Source organism: Martes martes (genome assembly GCF_963455335.1).
Source record: "Martes martes genome assembly, chromosome: 3".
Lineage (NCBI taxonomy): Eukaryota > Metazoa > Chordata > Mammalia > Carnivora > Mustelidae > Martes > Martes martes.
In genome coordinates, this window is record NC_137890.1 from 149,973,273 (window position 1) to 149,994,992 (window position 21,720).

Below are 21,720 nucleotides of genomic sequence, written 5' to 3' on the forward strand. Positions count from 1 at the left end.
CCCATAGATCCAAAAAGCTCAATAGCACATGACAGGCAAGTGGCAAGAAAGAAAGTGATAAAAAGAACATAAAATAGCAGCTAGAGGGAGAAAGATGCATCACACATGAGGGAACAAGGACAAGAACAATGAACTACTTCCCATCAGAAACAGCGAGAACCGGGGCCCAATAGGGTAAGTTGTAAGACAACCTCCCACCAAGCTGCCACACCAGGACTGTGCACCTGTAACTCTACCCTCCAAGAATTAAAGTAAAGCAGAGACTTTTCCAGATCAATCAAAGCGGAAATAATTGGTTTACAGCATGCTGCCCAATAAAAAATGTTAAAATTCTTCAGGTGGAAGGTAAACGCCACAGTGTGAACTACACAAAACACTAAAAAATGCCATAAATGGTAAAACAAGTTAGTTTTCTAATTATTAAATTTCCTTTGGGGCAGCTGGGTGGATCAGTCCGTTAAGCATATGACTCTTGATTTTGGCTCACGTCATGATCTCAGGGTCATGAGATCGAGCCCCATGTTGGGTTCTGCATTCAGTATAGAGCCTGCCTGGGATTTTCTCTCTCCCTTTGCCCTTCCCCACCTACCTGGGTGCTCTCTCTCTTAAAAAAAAAAAAAAAAAAAAAATTAAGTTTCCTTAAAAGATAACTGATACAGCAACCTATCATGGGGTTTACAGCCTATTAAAAGTAAAACATAAGATAATGTTAGCTGTTGGAGAGGAAAGGAAGCGTGTTCCTCCTTCTGTTATTTGTGATGTGGTGTAATATTACTTGAAGGCAGACTGTGATAAATTAAAAATACACTTTGTGATTCCTAAAACAGTCACTAAAAACAAAACACACAGATAAAAGCAAATATGCCAACAGTGGAAATAAAATGGACTATCCCCAAAATAACACCATTTTTCCCAATCCGAAAAGAAGGTAGGAAAAGAGAGAAAAAGGAACAACTAAAACACAAACAGCAAGATGGCCGACTTAAACCCAACCATGGCACAGGATGCAAGTAAATGCAATTATATTAAATATAAGTAGGATAAACACCTTGCTTGAAAGGCAGAGATGGGGGATGCCTGGGTGACTTAGTCAGTTAAGCGGCTGCCTTCAGCTCAGGTCATGATCCCAGTGTCCTGGGATCAAGTCCCGAATCAAGCTCCTTGCTCAGCAGGGAGCCCGCTTCTCCCTCTGCCTCGGCCTGCCACTCTGCCTTGCTTTCTATGACAAATAAATAAATAAAATCTTAAAAAAAAAAAAGTTAAGAAAAAAAAAAGAAAGAAAGGCAGAGATGGGTCAGACTGGGTAAAAAAACAAAACCCCTATGTGGTCTATAAGAGATACGTTTTACTTATTATGAAGACACAGGTTGAGTAAATGGATGGAGAAAGATACCCATGGAAACAGTAATCAGGAGAAAGACAGAATGGCCAGATTAACACAGAGTAGACCTCAGGACAAGAACAGAGGGCTGTGAGGAAAAGGGACATTCCATATGATGAAAAGACAATGCTTCAAAAAGACACTATAATCCTACATGTCTGTGCAACTAATAAAAACCTTCAAAACACAAGAAGCAAAAGCTGACGGCGCTGACAGGAGAAAGCAAATCCACAGTCATGACTGGGATATTTCAACATCCTTCTGTTGGTAATTGGCACAACAAATAGAACATCAAGAAACACAGAATTTGGGTGATTAAAAATTATGAGGACTGGCTTCCCACATCTCTTTCAGAGACTGGTTACCAACTAAGCACCCCCACATGTGGTATGAGCATGGCAGGGCTAGGGAGCTCCCGGTCTGCGGGCTCCCCTCCAGAAGGCACAGTCCCACCTGCTTTACAGGGCTACTGGGATCAGGAGACCAGAAGAGAGAGCATTCAGACACGGTCAAGTGCTGTAAGCTCGGCCTCACTTAACTGTCTCCATTTGAGGTCTAAGCAGCAGATGCCCTGGGTGTCACAGGGGCGGGGACTATCCAGCTTTGAGCAACTGCCAGCCTGCCTGCCTCCCTGATGGCGGGGTGCCCTGCCGGCCCCTACCTGTGGTCTCAGTGCCCCAGGTCCCAAACTCTTGTCCCTTGGCAGGTCACGGAGAAGGGACCACATGTTTCAGAAACACGGCTTCAGGATCATCTGGAGTCCCTGTCACCCAGGCCCTCTGCCACAGGGCTCCTCATTTGACCTTGGGTTTCTCTGTATGGTTCCCTGGCTTCTCCAGAGCCAAATCCCTTTGCTCTGATCCAAGCAGCCTATCCCCAGCTGTGCCTTCCTGTAGTGGTAGGTTGCACACTAGACCCACTGGGCTCATGGTGGCTGGATGGTGTCCCCAGCCTGTGACCCTTTTCTTTCCTACCTCTAATTCTGGGTCTGGTGTCCCCAGATTTGCTCTGGCATCACAACCTGACACTACCTAAGACCCAGGGTACCTATGTTCAAGGCACATTTTAAGATGAGGAAAGAAAAAAATAGATAAAGATGAGGAAAGAAAACCACACAGGCTGTGAGCAGGGTCAGCAGCGTGGCTGGACGAGGAAGGATCGTGCCTGAGACTCAGCACAAATCCTGGTCAGACTGAGTACATCCAGGACAACATTCGGCTCATAGCATCACAGGGTCAGATGTGAGCAGGGATCCCAGCGGGGCCACCAGCCTGGGGACAGGCAGCACACATGCCCATGGGCTCTCACGCAGAGGGCCTTGTCTCAGGGATCATTTGGCAATGCGTGCAGAGGAGTCCAGAAGTTAAGACTTCCTACATCCTGTTTCTCTCCCTACTGCTTTTTACTCGCTCTGCGATTTGACTCCCCAAACAATGTATCAGTGAAGACTCGGCAAAGTCCAGGAGGATGGGCTGCACAAGCCCACTGCCTTCTCCTTCTGTGGGGCATGTCCGCATTGAATGCACGAGCTCCTGGGCTGGGTTTGGCAATTACAGGGTCTCTCCATCTGGAGTTATGTGGGGCTGGAGACTCTGCTCCCGGGTGACGCCGACCCACAGACAAAGCCCACACCAAATTTGGTGACAGTGCCCACCCACCTCACCCTCCTGGGGGCTCTGGGGCTGACGCTCCTGCCCTCACTCATAGCACACTGCTCCGAGGTACCATTTCAGCAGAAGCAACTTCAACCCCAGCATGTATCCACTTACCCAGAACTCCTGCAGCTCTGTTAGATGGCTGACGTTTTCAATTTTTTTGATTCTATTTGATGCAATGTCCAACATCGTGAGTTTGTTCTAAAATAAGGAGATAAGATTTTTCCTGGATTATCTCAGTTCAACAATGGTTGTGTGATTGCGCACATGGCGTCGGGGGCCCAGCTTAGAGCTGCAGGGCGAGCCACCTTCTCCACCCTCGCGGCACAGGAGTGTCCTAACAGGATGGGGATGCAGGCCACCCATTTTGTTCCCACACGGAATCCTCACAGCCACTGTGCAGAGCGCTCATCAATCACTCCTGGTACCTGATGCTCCCAGCCCCAGACTCCCAGACCCCTGCGTGCCAGGGTCCCCATCCTGGTGATACGCATGGTCCCGGAAGAGCACACTGACACCTCCCTGGAAGCAGGGCAGGCCTGGGGCTCAGCGTGGGGGTTGAGGGGGCTCTGTTGCATGGGGGCATCTGGGTGGTCTCTGAAGAAGAGGTGACACTTGTAGCCACATCTACTCAGTCTATCTTGAGGACATGTACAATACCACAAAAAATAATCTTCAGGGGCTGAGGTGGCTCAGCGGGTTAAAGCCTCTGCCTTCGGCTCAGGTCATGATCCCAGGGTCCTGGGATCGAGCCCCACGTTGGGCTTTCTGCTCAGCAGGGAGCCTGCTTCCCTTCCTCTCTCTGCCTACTTGTGATCTCTGTTAAATAAATAAATAAAATATTTATTAAAAAAGTAATCCTCAGAATAGTATTTTTGTCTTCACTTAGAGATGAGGAGCCTGGGGCTCACTGGGGACGAAACTGCCCAGATACGAGCCAAGGTGGGAGAGAGGGCACTAGTGGCCCCAGCCCGTTCTCCCAAAGGATGCCCTTCTTCTGGAAAGAGGCCACCAGGAGGAAGGGGAAAAGAGGAAGGCCCGGGTGTGGAGGGAGAGCGGGTCGGGCGCCGGCCTGGGATTTACAGCTGATAGGAGAGAGGGGAAGGAGTGCTCGGCCCTGCTGGAGTAGTGTCTGGAGTGACTGAGCACCCTCTCTCTGCAGGCCAGACACTGTGTCTCCTGTTTCCGGCCTGCGCCCCACGATCCCCTCTCTTAGGAGCACTTGGCAGATGCTGTCTTTCACATCACCTAAGCCTCAGGAGTATTTTTTTTAAAGCTCAGCTTCAAGATTTAACAGAGTTGAATAACACTATAGTAAAAATGAAGACTGTTAAAGCTTGCATTGCTTGCTAGACCAGGTTTAATCAAACTAACCAGCAAATTTTTCTTAAAATCAAAAGGGAAACATTTAAAGTTGGTTGACAACCTTCTTGTGTACCCATTTCTGACCGTGAATCCCTTCTTACATTTTCTGCTGTGTTCTTGGGATTCTGATTCCAAACCTTCGCAAGTTTTAAGGGAAAGTTACCAATTGTCTCAATAAAATAAAAACAAATCCGTGAACACACTCGTCAGCCTGTAGCCAGCAGCCATGCCGACTCAGAAGGGCTCTGGCCCTGGTGTCTGACTCCTTGAGGGTCCGCCCTCTGTCCCCACCATGTCACCTAGCAAGAGTGCTGGCCAGTCACCCTTCAGGCAGCCACAGGGTCCATGCCATGTCACATGCCAGCTGGGCATGGGCACATAGATGAGGAGCTCCTCTGTGTAGCTTGTGTTGGGCTCATCATGTGCGCTTGGGCTGTGGTGTGAGTGCAGCGCGGCAGGAGGCTCCTGCCTGGGGAGTGGGGTCTGTAGCAAACAGGGACTTAGGGGGTCTCGGCAGAAGAGGGTTTGTGGCAGGCAGTGCCAGGCTGGGGTTGCCCCCGCAGCGACCTTCAGCCCTCTGAGCCCGTCCTGCAGTGCCTGGTGTCACCGGGTGCAGAGACGCAGGCAGGCTTCGGTTGCAGTGTGGACTCTGCGTGAAGACTCGGTCCCCGGGACGCTGTGGCTGGCAGGACTGGGCCCGGGACCCTGAGCAGAGGGACTCGGTTATGCGCTCGACACTGTCCTGTGTTTTTCTGGGGAGCTGGACAGTGTTTTGAAAGCTCATCTGAAAGCAAACCAATAGAGAATTGCTTCCCCCGCCAAAAAAAGGGAGGGGGGTAGGGACTGGGCGGGAGGGGGGTGAGCAAGTTCAGCAGACAGGGTGTCCATTGTGCAGTGACACACCACAGACAGCCGTGTGTGCAGAGAGGGGGCTGCGTGGGGTGGGGTGCCCTGAAGGCTGAGGTGGCATCACAGGTGGTACTGGGATGGGGATGTGCCATTTGGGGAAAACATACCTTTACTTCCTTACTTCCCAGAACAAAAATAAATTCCAGATCAAGAGAAAAAACTTAAATGAAATTTGACTTCCAACTGAATGAAGCCCTGGGGAGATTATCACATTGGACCAATGATAAATGTTCTAGTAACTAATTACCTTTAAAGTCACAACTGCTTTTTCCCTTTTTTTTTTTTTTTTTCTGTTTTGTTCAGAGGCCTAACAATGGTTTGGGTTGAACCCAGACCACAGCGTAGCACGTCTACCGGTAAAATTCTCCACTTTCGCTTCTTTCCCATTTGCTGGGGACCTGCGCTCCATTGCCCACGCCGCAGACAGCACCCTGTCCCCAGCCTCCGTAGAGTCCAGCCTCTCCCACCTGGGCCTCCACCCTCCATCCTGCACGGCCCCAGTGTGCGCCCGGTGGATTCGCTGGGCTATAAGCTCTCAGTCTGACTGCAAAGTGAAGGAAGGCGACCACGCTTATCACAGGCCAACTGTAACTCCTCGAAAATTCTAGGTAGTGCTAAAATGAAATTCGGAATGTGGTTTTCCCTCTAGAACATGGCTAACAGTGACTAGACCCAGGGGCTGAGGAACAGAAGCCAAAGAAGCCTTTATTAAGACTGAAATGCTAGGTTTAGAATAACAAAAGTAACCATACAGTTACCTTTGCTGGCAATAAACAAAACAGAAAAAAAAAAAAAAACCCAGTAAAATTGAGTGAGAAAAAGTATTTTATTTGTCTCGACTACCGCAGGGAGGAAAAGCAGGCTTGCCTACAGGCAGCTGAGAAAGGCAGTGGCCAGTGCCGCCCGCCCTCCCCGCTCAGCACATCTAAGGCTGTCCTGTGTGGGGCAAGAGCAGGGCTATCCCTGGGAGGTGGACAGGCCCTCCTCATCCCTGCGAGGGTGGCTGAAAAGCAGGGAGGAGGGGGGATGTGCAGGAAGTCAGTTCAAAGCTGAGGTCTCTTGGCCCCTGTGGTCTGGAAAGCCATGGGTCAGGAAGTGCAGTGGCCAGGATGGGGAAGGAGGGACTGCTGCCGACACCTGCCAGCCCTCCACAGGCTGGGCCCCTGGGAAGAGGCCGAGGTACTGCTGGGGACCACAGTGTGCAGCACTGGCTCGCCACTCACCCAGGGGAGAGTGGAGACTACATGAACTTCATGCGTGTCCCAGTGTGAGTGGGGATGGTCTTGACCATAAACCCCGAGAGGTAACGAGTCTTCTTCAGAACAGGACTCACCCGCACCGCCCCGGACACACGAGCACATGTCTTACATTGTTCTCCAGGCCCTCGATGACCTCGATGCCGTTGTGGCTCAGGTACAGCTCTCGAAGGTTCACCAGGCTCTGCAGACCCTCCATCTTGGTCAGCCGGTTGCTCTGCAAGACGGAGGGCCAACAGCCTCAGAACAGCAGAGGGGAGGGAACAAATTGGCTCTTAGCGCAGGAGACTGCTCCTCTTGGAGAGGCCTAATGCTAGGGCACTGCATTCCGAGTGTCAGAAGGGAGCGAACGTAGTGAGTGCACTCCAGATTTCAAGTCTGTCGCACTGGCTAAAATGCTGTGTGAGATTTGTAGGCTTTTAGGTGAAGCACTCACTTCTTCAGATATGCCTGGAAAGGTCTACCCCCATAATTTAGTCATTCAAAAATGTCAAGTCCACTGAATATTTTAAAATAAATTACTTCGCACTTCTTTTAATATACATTGTAATGCAAAGTATAAGGTCCTTTTAAAGAAAAGAGTCTGCAGAACGTCTACTTTGCAAAAGGCACAACTGGTTTTGGGGAGACCCGCACGCCCAGCACACGCTGTGGCACCTCACCTCGAGGGCCTGGCGTACTCAGGGGCTTGCCCACTTGCAAACACAGGGCTCTGCTCTCTGTGTGGGCGTGGAAGCTTCCACCACGGAGCCAGATGCTTCAGGAAGCCTTAGCACAAGCTCAGCCTTCTTGAGACGACCCTGTAGCTAGAAGCCACCCAGGGAAGGACCTTTTATGTGTATGGATGTGGAGTCTCTGAAACCTAACATTTCAGTGGCTCCCTGATGGTGAAGGGAGCGCTGATTCCGGACACGGCAGAAGACGAGCGTGCGGGGTGCCGGGCAGTTCTGCCCCAGCCGGGGCTCGGCCACAGGGGCATGAAGGCGGGTCAGTACCTGCATACTGAGCACCGTCAAGTTGGTAAGTGCATCCAGGTTCTGAAGTTTAGTGATCTTGTTTTTCCCCAAAAACAAACTCTCCAGACTGGTTAACGTGTCAATATTTTCAATTGCCTGTGAAAAAGAGAGGGTCACAGTGAATATTGTGTGGCCAACCAGCTGGAGCAGGGTGGGCGAGGGGCCTGGGCAAGGAGACACAGTCATCTGGACTGCGGCCCTGGATGGGGGCAAGTTATCTGTCAACTCTGGAAATTCTCCACTGAAATTTCACTTAAAAGGTGGCTTGTCTAAGGTCTCATCTCCCGGGCTTACCCCAAGCCTTATGAGCCTGAGGTCAGGGGGCATCCACAGGTGAGCAGCCCCCCATCAACCGCTGAAGCTTGGAGCTCACATGATATCGTTATTCCATGGAGGGTTTGTTAAAATGCATTCTGGGAACCTCGGTCTCCACAAAAGCGGCCCTGACACAGGATGCCACCCAGGATTCCTGGGAGCAGGCACCCCCATTCCATGGCTCTCTGTCCCCCATCTCAGGATCCACAACCCTCCCTCCCTACCAGAATCCTGTGCTCCTCTACTCAACCATCAATCTCAGTGCCTTGCAGAGAGCAGGTGGCCCAGGACGTGCTAACTGACTGGACCTACTTCCCTCCCGAGTTCACTGCCAGCTTTTGGGCACAAGCTAATCCACCAGCAGGGCAGAAGGCAGGTGCATCCCACCCTGCACATCACAGCAGAACTGGAGGATGAGGATTCAGGGGCGGGGCTTCCTGAACTGCCTACGCTGATGTGCGATGAGCCACCATTCTCCTAGAAATGCTACAGAGAGAGATACTTGATAAAATGCTGACATCTGGACCACTCTTCACTCTTTAGTTTTAAACAGGCTACTTTGCTACATGGGCCACATGACTGCTCACAACTGTCCCAGGAGGCCCTCCTGGGTTTGCATCCTGCCCAGCTCTCAAGGGCCAAGCTGGGTTGAGTACAGTGTGCTGTGAATGTCCAAGAGCTAGATGGAGGGCTGTTTGCAACACAGAGGTGGGGGAAGAAGTGCTTGGACAACTGTCTTCACCGGGATGTCAGGTGGTCTTCTGGCTAGCAGAGATCCTCATCACTGTCCTGGTGACCCTTCCTCCTCTTTGCTAGCAAACAGCTGCCACCACCTCCCCACCCCTTGCCAATGTCAGTCCTTCTGTGACTCCTTCTGCGTTTCCACCAGGGGTTCTGCCCAGTAGCTATCGTCAGATGGGTAAAGGCCTGCTCCTACGGACACCAACCTCTTTACTGAAGCCTCTTCTGTCTCCTCTGCCCAGTGCTCCCAGAGGTCAGACAGAACGTGGCAGGATGTAAGGGTGCCGTGGGGTGTGTCCAAGTTGTATGCAGCTGCCCAGGGAGAAGGGGCCAACCAAGTTACTGAGTCGCGACATGCTTCTTACAGCCCCTGTGTGCACGTCAGGTCACTATAAGCCACCACTCTGCCGTGTCTGGGACACTGTCATCTCAGAGAGGCCACCAAAGAACACAACCTCAGCATATGAAAACCAAAGTGCTTCACTCGGGTGGAATGTAACTGGGATGCTTTGCTAAGGTTTAGGCTGTGATTTGGATAAAAAAACAAATGAAATTTCCGTGCAGAGAAAGGGCTAGACCATGTTCTTATTAACACTGACCTGCAGTTAACATTCTCTTCCTGGGAAATCAAACTCCACCATACAGAGCACACAGCCAAGCACACACCCCAGCACCCACCAAGGCCAGTCCCCAACGCCAGGCCCCTGGCCACATGCCCACACCTACCCGGATGCGGTTGGAGCCCAGCTCCAGCATCTGCAGTTGGTGTAAGCTGCTTATGTTCTCGATCTTACTGATTTTATTGTTAACCAGGAAGAGCTTCTTCAGTCGTGTCAGCTTGTCGACTCCTTCAATGTTTCTCAGCAGATTGAAAGAAATATCTAGAATCCTGAGAACAAGCAAAACATTTCAGTTTTAAAAGAGCCCAGGTGGCATGAGGCTCAGAATGCTAGTAAGCTGGAAGCAGCCCCCCGACCAGGTGCGCCACACACCACCCCAGCTGCCCGCCAGGCTCTCGGCAGGACCCTGCGGCAGAGGTGGCCCCCAGGGCTGGGAGCTGGGGCCCAGGGGTGGTTCTGGGGAGACGGAGCAAGCCCCGCAGTCGTCCCCCGGACTCATGACTCACTCCAACTGTGTCAGCGCCTCCAGATTCTCAATCTTCTTGATTTGGTTGTCATAAAGATCCAGCTCTCGCAGACTCTGTAACTCCTCCAGATTTTCAATGTATTTAATTAAGTTTTGACGGAGGCAGAGAGTCTGAGGGATGAAAAAGGACAGTTGACACAGGCAACAGGGAGGCCACGAGATGCCAGTTGTGTCACAGCACCAGACTTCCAGGGCAGGGGATGCACTTTTCATGCTCCCGTTGTCTTCTAGAAACGTGCCAACAATGGAGACGATGGACAGATACCCAAAGAGGGGCTGGAGGCAGGCCTTGCACTGAGCAGACCTCCTTGGTGAGGGAGGCACTGGTTAGGGTTGGGTGTGCGTGCTGTTTCCCAGCAGAGCAAACTGGCAGTGGGCTCAATTTTGAACAAACTGAACTGAACAAGGTAAGGACTACAGTCCGGGTGTGCTTAACTGCAGGCAGGCTCTGCACCGGCTCACTGTCTGGCCTCGGGGAGCGGCCGTCGACCTCCTGGATAGTGCTGCAGACCCCGCCATGTTTAGGATACAAAGTGCCGATGGCAGTTCAGGACACGGGCCAGCAGCTTCTGCAGAACCAACCCCCAGTTAGGCATGTGCCCGCACCCCTTGGGTGGGATGGGCTCCGGGGTGTCAGCATCCCCTCCAGAGGAAGGACAGAGTCGCCCTCACCTTCACTTTCTTCAGCACGTCGAAACCCTCAATCTTCCCAATGCGGTAGTGATTCAGATCAACGTCCTGAAATGAAGAAGAAATCGAGCTGCCGAGCAGCACCTAAAGACCTGCTTCCTGGAGGTGGGTGCAGGGGAGGGTGAGGAGACACTGTCAAGCCTGTAGACAGGCCATAGTGACACAGAGGACGGTTGCAAGATGCTCGCTGGCAGTCTGATATAAAAATGAGCAGCTAGTAAAGTCTGTCTTCCCCCCAGCCCCCTGAGTGCAAACATGGGCCCAGGCAGCCACTGCCAGCTGTGGGCTTGGGGTGGGGTGGGGCCCAGGTGAGGCTTCCTATGGTCTCCCGCCTGCCCGGAGCTGTCAGCGTTCAGTGTGCTTCCAATGTTGGGGCGGTCGAGGCCCTGCCATGGACAATGTAATCACCAGACCTACTCGTGTCATTCAGATGACAAAGGCGGTTCATTGGCCACCCAATCCTCTGATTCCAGACCTGGAGTTTCAATCACTGGTATTAGAAACAACCAGGACACAAGGAATCTGACCCAACCGAGTGGGGCACAGACGACCTCGCCTAGGAAATCACTTACTAATCTGGAACCTCCATAAAAGACACCCTGACAGTCAGAGTGGTCCATCACCATGGCCCCCCGAGGCTGCGGCCAGCAGGGGGCATTACCTCTGCATCTCTGTCCAGGCTGATGGTTTCCATATCCACAGGCAGCTCTTGTCCTTCTGAAAAAATGAGAAGGAAAAACAAAGCCCATTCAGAGCCCTAGTGTCCATGGCCCTGGGACTTGGGCTGCCTGGCTCAGAGCGAAATCACGCCCAGCAGAAGCCACGCAGCGGCACATGGAAGCTCTGGATGGTGCGGCAGGGTTAACGCACTGCTCCAGTCACAGTCGCCTTTCAAGTATTCGGATGTTCCTGAACTCGGCTACCAGCAAAGGTCTCCAAACTTCTATGTGTGCCACTAAACTTGCCTGGGAAGGACATGTAGCCTGAAACTGTTTGCAGGAAGGAGGGGAGAGGCCGACAGAGCCTCAGGTGAGCCCAGTGGGCGGTAGGGGAGTGGCCCAGAGCTGCCCAGTTGGCAGCAGCCGGCCCTCTCCTTTCTCGTCTGTGGCAATAAATTAGACCACGTGAACACTGCTCATGCTGGGCATGTCAGATGTTCTAGGATGTGCCTTTTATTGCTTTGGAAAGTGGCCTCGAATCTATAAACGCTCATCTCTGCAAAGAGGACACCAAAACAAAGGACAGCTCAACAGAGGGACTGGAGAACCCCAACTGATTTAAAACACACTTCTCCGCCGGAGGAAAGAGCTGCTCCTGGCAGAGAACCCCCTGCCCCAGTGCTGGGGGAGAGCTGTGCAATGCGCTCAGGCCCCGGCCCAATGGCCTGCCATCAGCCGCTTCCTGGTCTTCATTTCTCCTGAACTGATGGATGCGTGTGTGTCTAAAAACAGCTCAGTGCTTGAAAACAGTAACAGCGATCCTTGGATTTCATCCATGTCTGACAATTTCTCTCCTCAGTCTGCTTGTCTTAGCATCTGAATGAAGTCATATATTGTGACTGGATGACACTTCTCTAATGTCCCTTCTGGCTCTCTGAGGAAACTGGGCCGCCTGGCTTGACACGCTCATGGTGGGAGAATGTGGCCCCCGCTCTCCTGGAAAGCGGCTGTCCCCACTGCTGTTTTTGCCTGGTTCCTACTGCTGCCTGCCCCCTACCGCAAAGCTGTATCTGCTTCTGCCGTGGAATGGGCCTGCAGCCCTCAGACCTCATGCTCCTGGCACCTCCCAAGGACCAAGGGTTCACTCTGTCTGCTGGCCAGCCTGGCCCCTTGACTGGAGGCAGCCGAGAGGAGCACTTGACCAGCTTAACCATGCAGCATCGACTGGCACTGGCTGAATTCAGTCTTCTCACGATGCCTTCTCCATAACAACCAACAATGGCCAGTCAAAAAAATATGTCGTTTGCTACAGTTTATTATTTACTGGAATTATTTGCTATAACTTTACAAGGTGTCAACCAACATAGGAATGAAATAAAAGGAGTTTGGCAAAACCAAGAGATATACCCAAATTACTCCCCGCCCCCATGGCACAAATCCAAGATCCGTGAACTGTGGAAGCTGTAAGGAGAGAGGCAGCACAATGAAGGCAGGTGTCCAAGCCAACCAGCGTCCACACCAGGACACTGTGAGAGGGCAAGGCAGCACTGCAGACAACTGAGCACGGCTGGTGGATAGAGACCAGGCCTGCACTCCATAGGACAGGTGGTCACACAGCTTAATGTGGCTGTGTCTGTAGCATGCCCAGCACTCAGGGCAGGCCCCTCAGAACAGGTTAACCTCTGCAACAGTTATCAGCCTAGAATGTTTCCCCAAATCTATCATGTATTCATCTTTTTCTTTTTTAAAAATAAGGAAAATAAGTGAAAGGTAACAGTTGACACATTTGAATTTTATTTGAACTTAGGACTTAAGTAAATACAGGTGGGAGCACAGAGTCCCAATTTCTCTTAAGGACTTATAAGACTACGAATTTCCAGAGGTTTTTTTTTTTTTTTTTTTTTTTTTTAAATATTTCATTTATTTCTTTGAGAGAGCGCACATGCAAGAGCAGGGGGAAGTGGGAGAGAAAGAAGCAGGCTCCCTGATGAGCAGGGAGCCTGATGTGGGACTTGATCCCAGGACCCTGGGATCATAACCTGAGCCAAAGGCAGCAGCTTACCGACTGAGACACCCAAGTGCTCACCCCCCACCCCCATTTTTAACATTTTCCAGAGTGCTTTTAATTAGCTAGTCATCTGGAACAAAGAACGCTGGGTTCGGATAAGCTGGGTTCAAGTCCAGCTGCTCTACTTTGTCACCGTAAGCCCCAGGGTGAGGCCCCAGGGTGAGGCCCCAGGAGCCTGCACTCACCACCCAGGGATAGAAAATCCCCAGGACAGGGCCCCACCAACTCTCCAGTCCTCCACGAGCGCCGGATGTTCGGATGGGAGAGCAGGTGATGCTCCCACCCACTTGGTCTTTCCGTGACTCAGTTAGACATAACGAAAGCTTCCATCCGTCACTCCCGTGTACTTATTCCACCCACGCCGCTTCCAGAATATCGACTCTGGAGCTCCAAAGTAAATGTGGATGATACTTTTGTGGTAATCTCCCTTTGCCTTAAAATTAGGTTGCCATAGTTACCAATCATCTTCACTGGCACACAGCACCACGTTATTTTAAAAATTAGTTTTTTTTTTTTTTTTTAGAATTTGTGGGTTTTATCATCATAAGGATAGAGCATGACTATTACTACCTTACAAGTCTATACATTGCATATAAATCTAGACAATTCAGAAGGTACAGCACCCTCTCAAACCTGCTGTTCAGAGACCTTCAACTGCAGTTTGATGTGTTTTCTCTTTAACACATGTTAAAACTTAGATATTATTGGGCGCCTGGGTGGCTCAGTGGGTTAAAGCCTCTGCCTTCGGCTCAGGTCATGATCCCAGGGTCCTGGGATCGAGCCCCACATCAGACTCTCTGCTCAGCAGGGGGCCTGCTTCCTCCTCTCTCTCTGCCTGCCTCTCTGCCTACTTGTGATCTCTGTCTGTCAAATAAATAAATAAAATCTTTAAAAAAAAAAAAAAAAAAACTTAGATATTATTAACCATTTTAACAGTAAGACTTCGACATGCATACTGTTTGGAAACGTGCTGTTGTTTCCTACTAATGTATCCTGCACATCTTTCTGTCTGTTCATATGCCCTCTCTTATTCTTTTCAATGTAAATCAATTTTTCTAACCAAACCAACAAAGATCATGGTTGGGGAGGGTGAAAAACCACCACTATCGACTGAGAACTTACTTTTCTCATCTCTAAATTAATTTTGTTGCTGTTTTTAATCACAAAAACAGGAGGCTACTGAGATATTTTCTGCATGAAACAATTTTCCTAACATCTTAGCAATTTAGGAGTCAAACCTCAGGCTGCTCATATGGTGAAGCACGACTTAGAAATGACTTCTCTAGGGCGCCTGGGTGACTCAGTAGGTTAAGCAGCTGCCTTTGGCTCAGGTCATAATTCCCGGGTCCCGGGACTGAGTCCCGCATTGGGCTCCCTGCTCAACGGAGAGCCTGCTTCTCCCTCTCACTCTGTCTGCTGCTCTGCTTACTAGTGCTCTCTACCTCTCTGTCAAATAAATAAATAAAATCTTAAAAAAAAAAAAAAAGAAAAAAGAAATGACTTTTCTAAAATACTAAAGGTGCTATTCTGAAATTAGTTTACATGACTAGGATAGGAAACAAAAGCATCATCAGCGAAAATATTTTTTTTCAAATCTTGCATTCTGAATATATGGTTAATAAAACAGTTTTCTGATTCTGTCTCAGATGACACGCCAGTACTAATAATGTTATTAGTAGTAGCATTTGCTTCAGTGGAACTAAAAAAAAAAAAAAAAAAAAAGCATCCTGCTTGCAAGTGGCATAAATGAGTCAGCCCACGAAGGGAGTGCCTCAGGGGGCGCAATGCTCCGAGAGCATGGCCACCAGCCCCCCGTGGGCCTCTACTGCCACATCAGCAGATCGAGAACCAGCCAAATGAATGCCCCTCCCGCACAGCAGTCCTCCCACGGCCCTCGCTTCCACACCACACAAGGCGGTGTGGTGGGGTTGGGCAGATCACATGCAACATGGCTGCATCCTCCCCCCTTAGAGAGTTTAAGGCTCTTAACTCGGCCTGGTACCTTCTGGGTCCTCTTCCCCCTGCTCCTCTCCATCCTTTAGGCTGTGCTCACTGAGGTCCGCCACTATACCGCTGCTCTGCTTCTTCCCTTCCTCATCGCCAGACTCTTCAGATTCGACTCTCCTGTCAACTAAGCCGACACACATCAATAAGAACTCACAGCCACTTTATGTGATTCCCTGAAGAACATTTAACAGATGGACATCCAGCTGTAAGTCAAAAAGACTTCATTGAGAAACATTTGTTGAAGTCAGCTCAACAAACACGAGTGTCTTTCCTGTCTTGGGCACCATCTGCGGCGTACAGTGGTAGGGACAACTTGTGTGGGGGAGGGCAGAGCAGGAAGGACACATGGGGACTAAGATGAGTAACAGACTATTCCTGCCCTCAAGGAAATTGTGAAGAATTCCCAGATGTTGTAAAAGCCCTGGATCATTTGTGACCAAGTGGACTAACGGGTGACACAGTGAAGCACCTCCTGTGTGGCTCACTTTTGGCCTGGACGGCCACATAGCGGGGACCATCATGACCCTTCCACCACATACCTTCATCCATGCTCCACTATCCATTTGGCCAAGAAAACCAGCCCAGTTCACAGGCCCACGTTCTGAAAGAAATCAAGACTAACTCAAATCAGACTGTGGGCAGAGGGAAGGCTGTAATGAAAAAGGAGAAGACAGCCAATAGTGCCAAATGCCCCACATAAAGGTCACCGATGCGAAACATCTGCACACAGTGATACCAGCCAATAGCTTTGAAAGGCTGGGAGATAAGTATTTTTTGAATTTATAAATAAGGCAAGACTAAATATGGCAGATTGGTAAAAATCCTTTGGTAAGACTGTCAAATAATTTTCCTTTTTCCAGCTTTTTTCATGATCTCCCCTGGAAGTCTATCGTGAAGAGCTGAAACAGTAATAAGTTACTGGGAGTTATCAACAATACTGAAAGTATTTTCTTTCCTGGCTACAGTTTGTCCACAAAGGGGTATACTCTTTGAGGAAAGGAAGTTTTATTTCTCCATTGTATCTCCTCCTGGGCCTAGAAAAGTAGCACCCAGGGAATCGGGCTGCATAAAACCAAGTGCTTATGAAATCAACCTCCCAAACCTCTGAATCCATTCCTTCTTCCCCACCCTGGCAACTGCCTGGGCTCCTGCCTGGCATTCTAACTGGTCTCTCTGGGACTTTTCTGGCTCTGTCTAATCTATTCTGCATTGCCAGAGAATCTGATGTGATTGTAAAATCCAAATCTGATTTTTGGATTTGACTCCAACAAAAGTTTTTTTTAATTTTAATTTTTTTTAAAGATTTATTTATTTATTTATTTGACATACAGAGATCACAAGCAGGCAGAGAGGCAGGGAGAGAGAGAGGAGGAAGCAGGCTCCCTGCTGAGCAGAGAGCACCATGCGGGGCTTGATCCCAGGATGCTGGGATCATGATCTGAACCGAAAGCAGAGGCTTTAACCCACTGAGCCACCCAGGCACCCCAATTTTTATTTTTTAAAAGATTTTATTTATTTATTTGACAGAGAGAGCGAGAGAGCACAAGAGCGCAAGCAAGTACAAAAAGGTAGAACAGCGGCAGGCAGGCAGAGGGAGAGGGAGAGGGAGAGGCAGGCTCCCTACTGAGCAAGAAGCCCGGATCCCAGAACTCTAGGATCATGACCTGAGCTGAAGGTAGATGCTTAACTGACTAAGCCACCTAGGTGCCCCGACTCCAAAAGTTTTTGGACTACCAGTGACTCCTGCTGAAATTTCACCTTGCGCATACAAACACAGTGCTGGCAGGCTATTTGCTTTTCCAAGCCCCACTCTCCTCATCTGTATAAGGGGGCTAGGATAGGACCCATAGACCACAGGTGTTATTAGGACTAAAGCACAAAAAGTACAAAAGCAATCAGCATGTGCATGACATGGAGCAAACACTTGGTAATTAGCTATTACCAGGCACAGGGCACTCTGTGGTCAAGGCTAAGAGAGAGCAAATTCTACTGGGTGTGGTATGACTGTGACCAGGGTGGCAGGGACTTAGCTAATGAAGGGCGGCCAAAGTGAAATGTGGAACACTATGTTGAAGGCTGCAGAGGGTCTGGACCATGAGATAATAGATCCAACTATAAGGCAACTTTGGGATACTGGGAACAATGGGCTGGTTCAAAGTACAGACAGTGGGAATGGAAGAGGTATTGAAGATATGGAGAGATTAAGGATATAGAGGCATCAGAACTTGTTGATTAATTTGGATGGGTGGGAGTGGGAGAGAGAGAATCACCTGGGTTTTGTATTTGTCATTTACCAAGACATGGAAACAGGTGAAGAGGAAGGAGTAATGTGGGAAGACTGTGTCGAGGAGAGGGGATAGGAAGAGGTGCTTTTTTGCTTAACAAGATCCAAGACCCTTCACCAAGGTACTCCACCATCTTCTCTTGCTACCCTCCTCCAATAGCACAGCCACTCTTGGTCAAATTTCCTTTCAAACAGACCACCTTCTTTCACAGCCCGTTGCTTTAGTCTTTTTCTGGCCTGAAATGATATTTGATCTTTCCGCAACCTGGTGATTTGTAGTTATCCTTCAAGGTTCAGGTCAGAGCTGGATTTGATTAGGCAGCCATCACTCCAAACAAGTCAGCTCTTCTTCGCACTCCACCTCCCATCCTTCTTCCCAAGCACTTTACACATAAGAGTGGCTGAACTTCCTCCCTCCCCCAAACCAGCGGAGACCAAAGCATGTAAGCACTTGAAGACAAGACTGACTCTCCAACTGGTGTGTGTATGTATAACTATATGCACATATAATATGCAAATGACTGTTTTCAACAAAACTAAAGAGTTGAATTTAGTCTTTTCAGAACTATGACAGCTTTGAAAGCAGGCTTCCGTTGTTTAACAGTTCAATCTCTCGGCTCCTTTCCATCCCTTCCCCACAACCCATTCTCTTACGAGAGGATTCTTCTCCACCTCCACCACGTTCACCTATGAGCCGACTCGGGCAGGTCCCACGGCGCCCCGCGCCTCAGTTTCCCCGATAGCTGCCCCAGGGGACATACGAGCGGCAGACCGGGCTCCTAGGTTCGGTGCGAGGCTCCCACCAGCAGGTGGGCGCCCGGGCACCGGGACCACCGCGTCGTCAGTACCCGCCCGCCCGCGCCGCTACTCCCAGCCAGCCTTGGGTTTGGCGCCTCTGGGCCGCCCGAGCCTTCCTGACCACTGCAGCCTCCGCCCGGGGTCCCCGGGTTCCGGGCCGCCCCTGACCCGCCGAACCGGCTGGTAGCTGTCAGGGCGCGCTGCGGGGCTCAGGCCACCGTCAGAGGCGGGACGGCCCATTTCTCTCAGGCAAGGCCGGTGCGGGCCGCTGCCCCCCCCGCCCCGCCCGCTGGGCTCTTGGGCCGCCGCCCCACGGAGAAGCTCACCCTCCATCATCTCCTGCGACTGTTGCTGGCCCGCGCCGCGTTCCGCCGCCATGTTGGCTGCTCTTCCCCTTTCCGGAATCTGTCGCCTCAGGCCCCTCAGCCAATCAGGGGTCCCGACTTGGTGCTGGCTCAGCCAATGGAATCCCACCCAGGATTTGAACACCGACGCGCCTGCGCAACCTCAGCACTTCATGGGAATTGTAGTTCAGCGGAGAGGCCATGTGGTCCTCAGCCACAGGAGTAGCCGCCTCACCTCCCCGGGACAGGTAATGTGAGAGCGCCCTGGAGGCTTCTGGAGACGAGGAGCGGGGAAGAAGACAGGGGCGGTCGGGGCCCCACGCACAGAGCCGTGGCTGCAGGAGAGCGGAGAGAAGAATCTGGGAGATGCTGGGGGTTCGTGGGCTCGTGGAGGGTCTCTGCGCGGGGCTGCAAAGTGCGGGCAGTCGAGTGCGTGCCGGCCCCTCCAGGCCTCAGCGGCTGCGTCTGTGCATTGGCCAACTTCGTCCCGACGTCGCCGCGCGGACTTGGCCCGTGAGAAGGGACCGTCTCCTGTTAACGCTCAGCGCTGGGCGCCCGCGCTCGTGCTGGGGCCGGGGCACCGGGGGCCAGCCCCTCCCGCAGGTGCGGGGACAACCTATCGGGGTCCAGGACGTCGACCCAGTCCAGCGGGCCGCAGCCTCCGTCGATCCTTCGCCCCTGCGGGCGTGCCTGACCCGTGAGGGAGCCTCCTTTCGCCCCCCACCTTCGAGGCCTCAGAGAGGGGACCCTGGTGGATTCGGAGACTGGAGGAAACGGAGTCACTCAAATCCCGCGGGCGGAGGCGCCGTCTGTTTTTTGGTCCCTTCGAGGCGCCGTAAGGGGGGTCCGGTGCGTCCCTAGCAACCGTGAGCGCGGGCTCTCGGCTCGGGCGTGCTGAGTCCCGCCCCTAGGTACTAGTGGTTGGCTCGGAGGACCTGTCAATCGACACAAGTTGTTCTACGATTGGCCGGTGGGCGAGGGAGGCGAGGCTCGCTTCGCGCGGTGAAACAAACTTGGCCGGGGGACTCCGGAAGGCTCCAGGTGAGGTACCAGCGCTGGGGAGAGCGGGCCGGGGCTCCAGGGGCTCCTGGCGCGGCCGGTGGACGAACCCCTGCCGAGTCCTGCGCCCCTGCGCCCCCTCCGTGCGGCTCCGGCCGCTGGTGGCCCGCCACCGCCTTGAGACCGTTTGAGGCGCGCTGGCGCCCTGGCCCAGGGGATCGGGCCGCACCTGCCCTCCGGCGCCCCGTCCGCCCCCGAGCTGGCCGCGTGCGCTTTGCGGACATCGCGTTGCCCGCCGTCCTCTCACTGCTCGCTGTGGCTCCGGCGGGTCTGTGGGCGCTCTCTGCGGCCGACGTCTCGCCCGCGGCCCCCTGTGTGCCCGGCCTCCTTCTTCGTCCTGTCTTCCCGGCTCTCTTCCCAGACAACGGCGGCGCCTGAGCGCGGAGCCCGGGGTGCGGTCTGGACGCCTTGCAGCCCCTTCCTTTCCGCACCTCATCACCCAGTAACTGCCCGTCCTGTGCCGAATTCTGTGTCCCCGCGCTGTCTTTCCGCCGCTGCTGTTATTCGAGACCGCCTGTTTCTCGCCTGCGTCGCTCTAGCCGGCCCGCCACGCCCCTGCCCCGCCTCGATCTTCGATAGAATGCGGATCTGGTCGTGTCACTCCCAAGCACAGACCCTTTTAAAGTCGGTCTTTGGGAAAATGTCCAAAGGGCCTGGGCAGGCGTAGTAGGAGAACCTGGGAGTTAGGCCTGACTTCTTCAGGCCCGTCCCCACGTACTCCTCCCCGAGGGTGCTGTGGGAATCTTGGTCTTAGGGTGCCTCTGGCTGTCCGCCAGGAAGGCTTCTTCACTCCCCTTTCGGTGCTCTGCTCGGCTGGTGCCTCCTCCAGGAAGCCCTTGTTGACCTTTGGGGTCTGGGAAATGCCTCTTGCTCACATTCTCCAACCCAGCAGCCATCATCCTAGATAGTCTTTAGGATGCCTCCAGGCGAGAAAGAGACACAGTCCCAGAAAGGCTCTGGGTGGGTGGGTGGGGGGAGTAGTTATTGGCTCCCAAAGTCCAGAGCAAGGCAGATTTTAGGGTAGGTTTATCCTCAAAACGACATCCTCGCCATCTCGTGCTCTGCTGCCCGTTGTGTTGGCTTCATTCTGAGGCTGGTTCTGCTCCTGGTGGTCCAGCAGTGATGGGAGCAGCTGGAGCTTTTTGCTTCCTAGCTCCGTGAGGGAAAGAAGGTTGCCTCCTGAAGTTCACCCCTAAGCTCAGAGTACTTTTCCAGAAGCTCCCTGCAAATCTCTCCTTGCTTCTGTTTGGTCTGAGGGCAGTCAGTCATGCCTTCTGAAATAAAAACTAGCAACAGTAGTAGGATCACCGAGACACCCCCTGGGGCTCCTGGGTTCAACATCCTGTATCTTCTGCTCAGAGTAGGTATAAAAAACCCAAAACCCAGGAAAATTATTCTAAAAACTTAGGGCTGGACTGGCAGGAGTTTCTGGTTAGTCTTTGAATTAAGCCTGTGAAAAAGGAGTGATGTAAGGTTGTGTGAAGCCAGGCTCGGTGTTCTCAGAGGTCGGCCTGTGCCTGTGGAGCTGGAGGTGCTGGGTGGCTCGGCCGAGGTGCTGTGGGCCTTGGTGCCACATGGCGTGGATGTGGTGTGCAACTCTGACTAGCCCGTGGCCGGCCACAGAGGGCACAGAAGCCACAAAGGGATTTGGCTTTCTTGCAGCCACTTGATTTGTCGGCTTTAGACACCATTTATCTACCCCCTGCCCTCCCATGCAAGACCAAGCATTGGGCCCTACCCTCCCTTCCTTTTTTTCCCTTTTCTCCCTCTTCTTGTTACCTTTACAAAGTCAGCTTTTATAATACTTACAATGTATTCTAGAGTTTTATTAGTAAATTTACAATGTAGTCTGAAGAGAGGGTTGTTTTTTTTTTGTTTTTTTATTTTTTTTTTAACGAGTCAGAGTTTTCTCACATTCACAGTGCAGTGTAGTCTGAAGCTATCATCAAGTCTCTGTGCTTTGTCAGTCGGTTGGTTGTAGAAATAGAAATGAAAATGTGATCATGTTGTTCTTTATTTTAGAAATA

At 51.7% G+C, this 21,720-nt stretch overlaps 2 protein-coding genes across 6 annotated transcripts in view; one reads left to right on the forward strand and one right to left on the reverse strand.

Moving 5' to 3' along the window:
* Positions 1–18,702, reverse strand: part of PPP1R7 (protein phosphatase 1 regulatory subunit 7) — a 29,442-nt gene extending 10,740 nt beyond the window's left edge. Inside the window, exons 1-10 of one of the 5 annotated variants that reach the window (XM_080799110.1) lie at positions 18,617–18,696; positions 15,748–15,809; positions 15,204–15,332; positions 11,136–11,191; positions 10,457–10,522; positions 9,765–9,895; positions 9,365–9,527; positions 7,562–7,678; positions 6,679–6,783; positions 3,151–3,237 (exon numbers count right to left, since the gene is read on the reverse strand). In XM_080799110.1, the coding sequence (XP_080655236.1) occupies positions 3,151–3,237; positions 6,679–6,783; positions 7,562–7,678; positions 9,365–9,527; positions 9,765–9,895; positions 10,457–10,522; positions 11,136–11,191; positions 15,204–15,332; positions 15,748–15,757 (864 nt within the window). In that variant the 5' untranslated portion in view covers positions 15,758–15,809; positions 18,617–18,696. Of the gene's footprint in view, positions 1–3,150; positions 3,238–6,678; positions 6,784–7,561; positions 7,679–9,364; positions 9,528–9,764; positions 9,896–10,456; positions 10,523–11,135; positions 11,192–15,191; positions 15,333–15,747; positions 15,810–18,616 lie in introns of those variants that run through there. The other 4 variants (XM_080799112.1, XM_080799108.1, XM_080799109.1 and 1 more) reach the window with 4 other exon arrangements.
* A 946-nt stretch (positions 18,703–19,648) lies between these two features.
* PASK (PAS domain containing serine/threonine kinase) overlaps positions 19,649–21,720 on the forward strand; it is a 36,389-nt gene continuing 34,317 nt past the window's right edge. The window contains exon 1 of the mRNA XM_080799415.1: positions 19,649–19,675. The gene's annotated coding sequence lies outside the window, so the exon portion shown is untranslated. The remainder of the gene's footprint in view (positions 19,676–21,720) is intronic.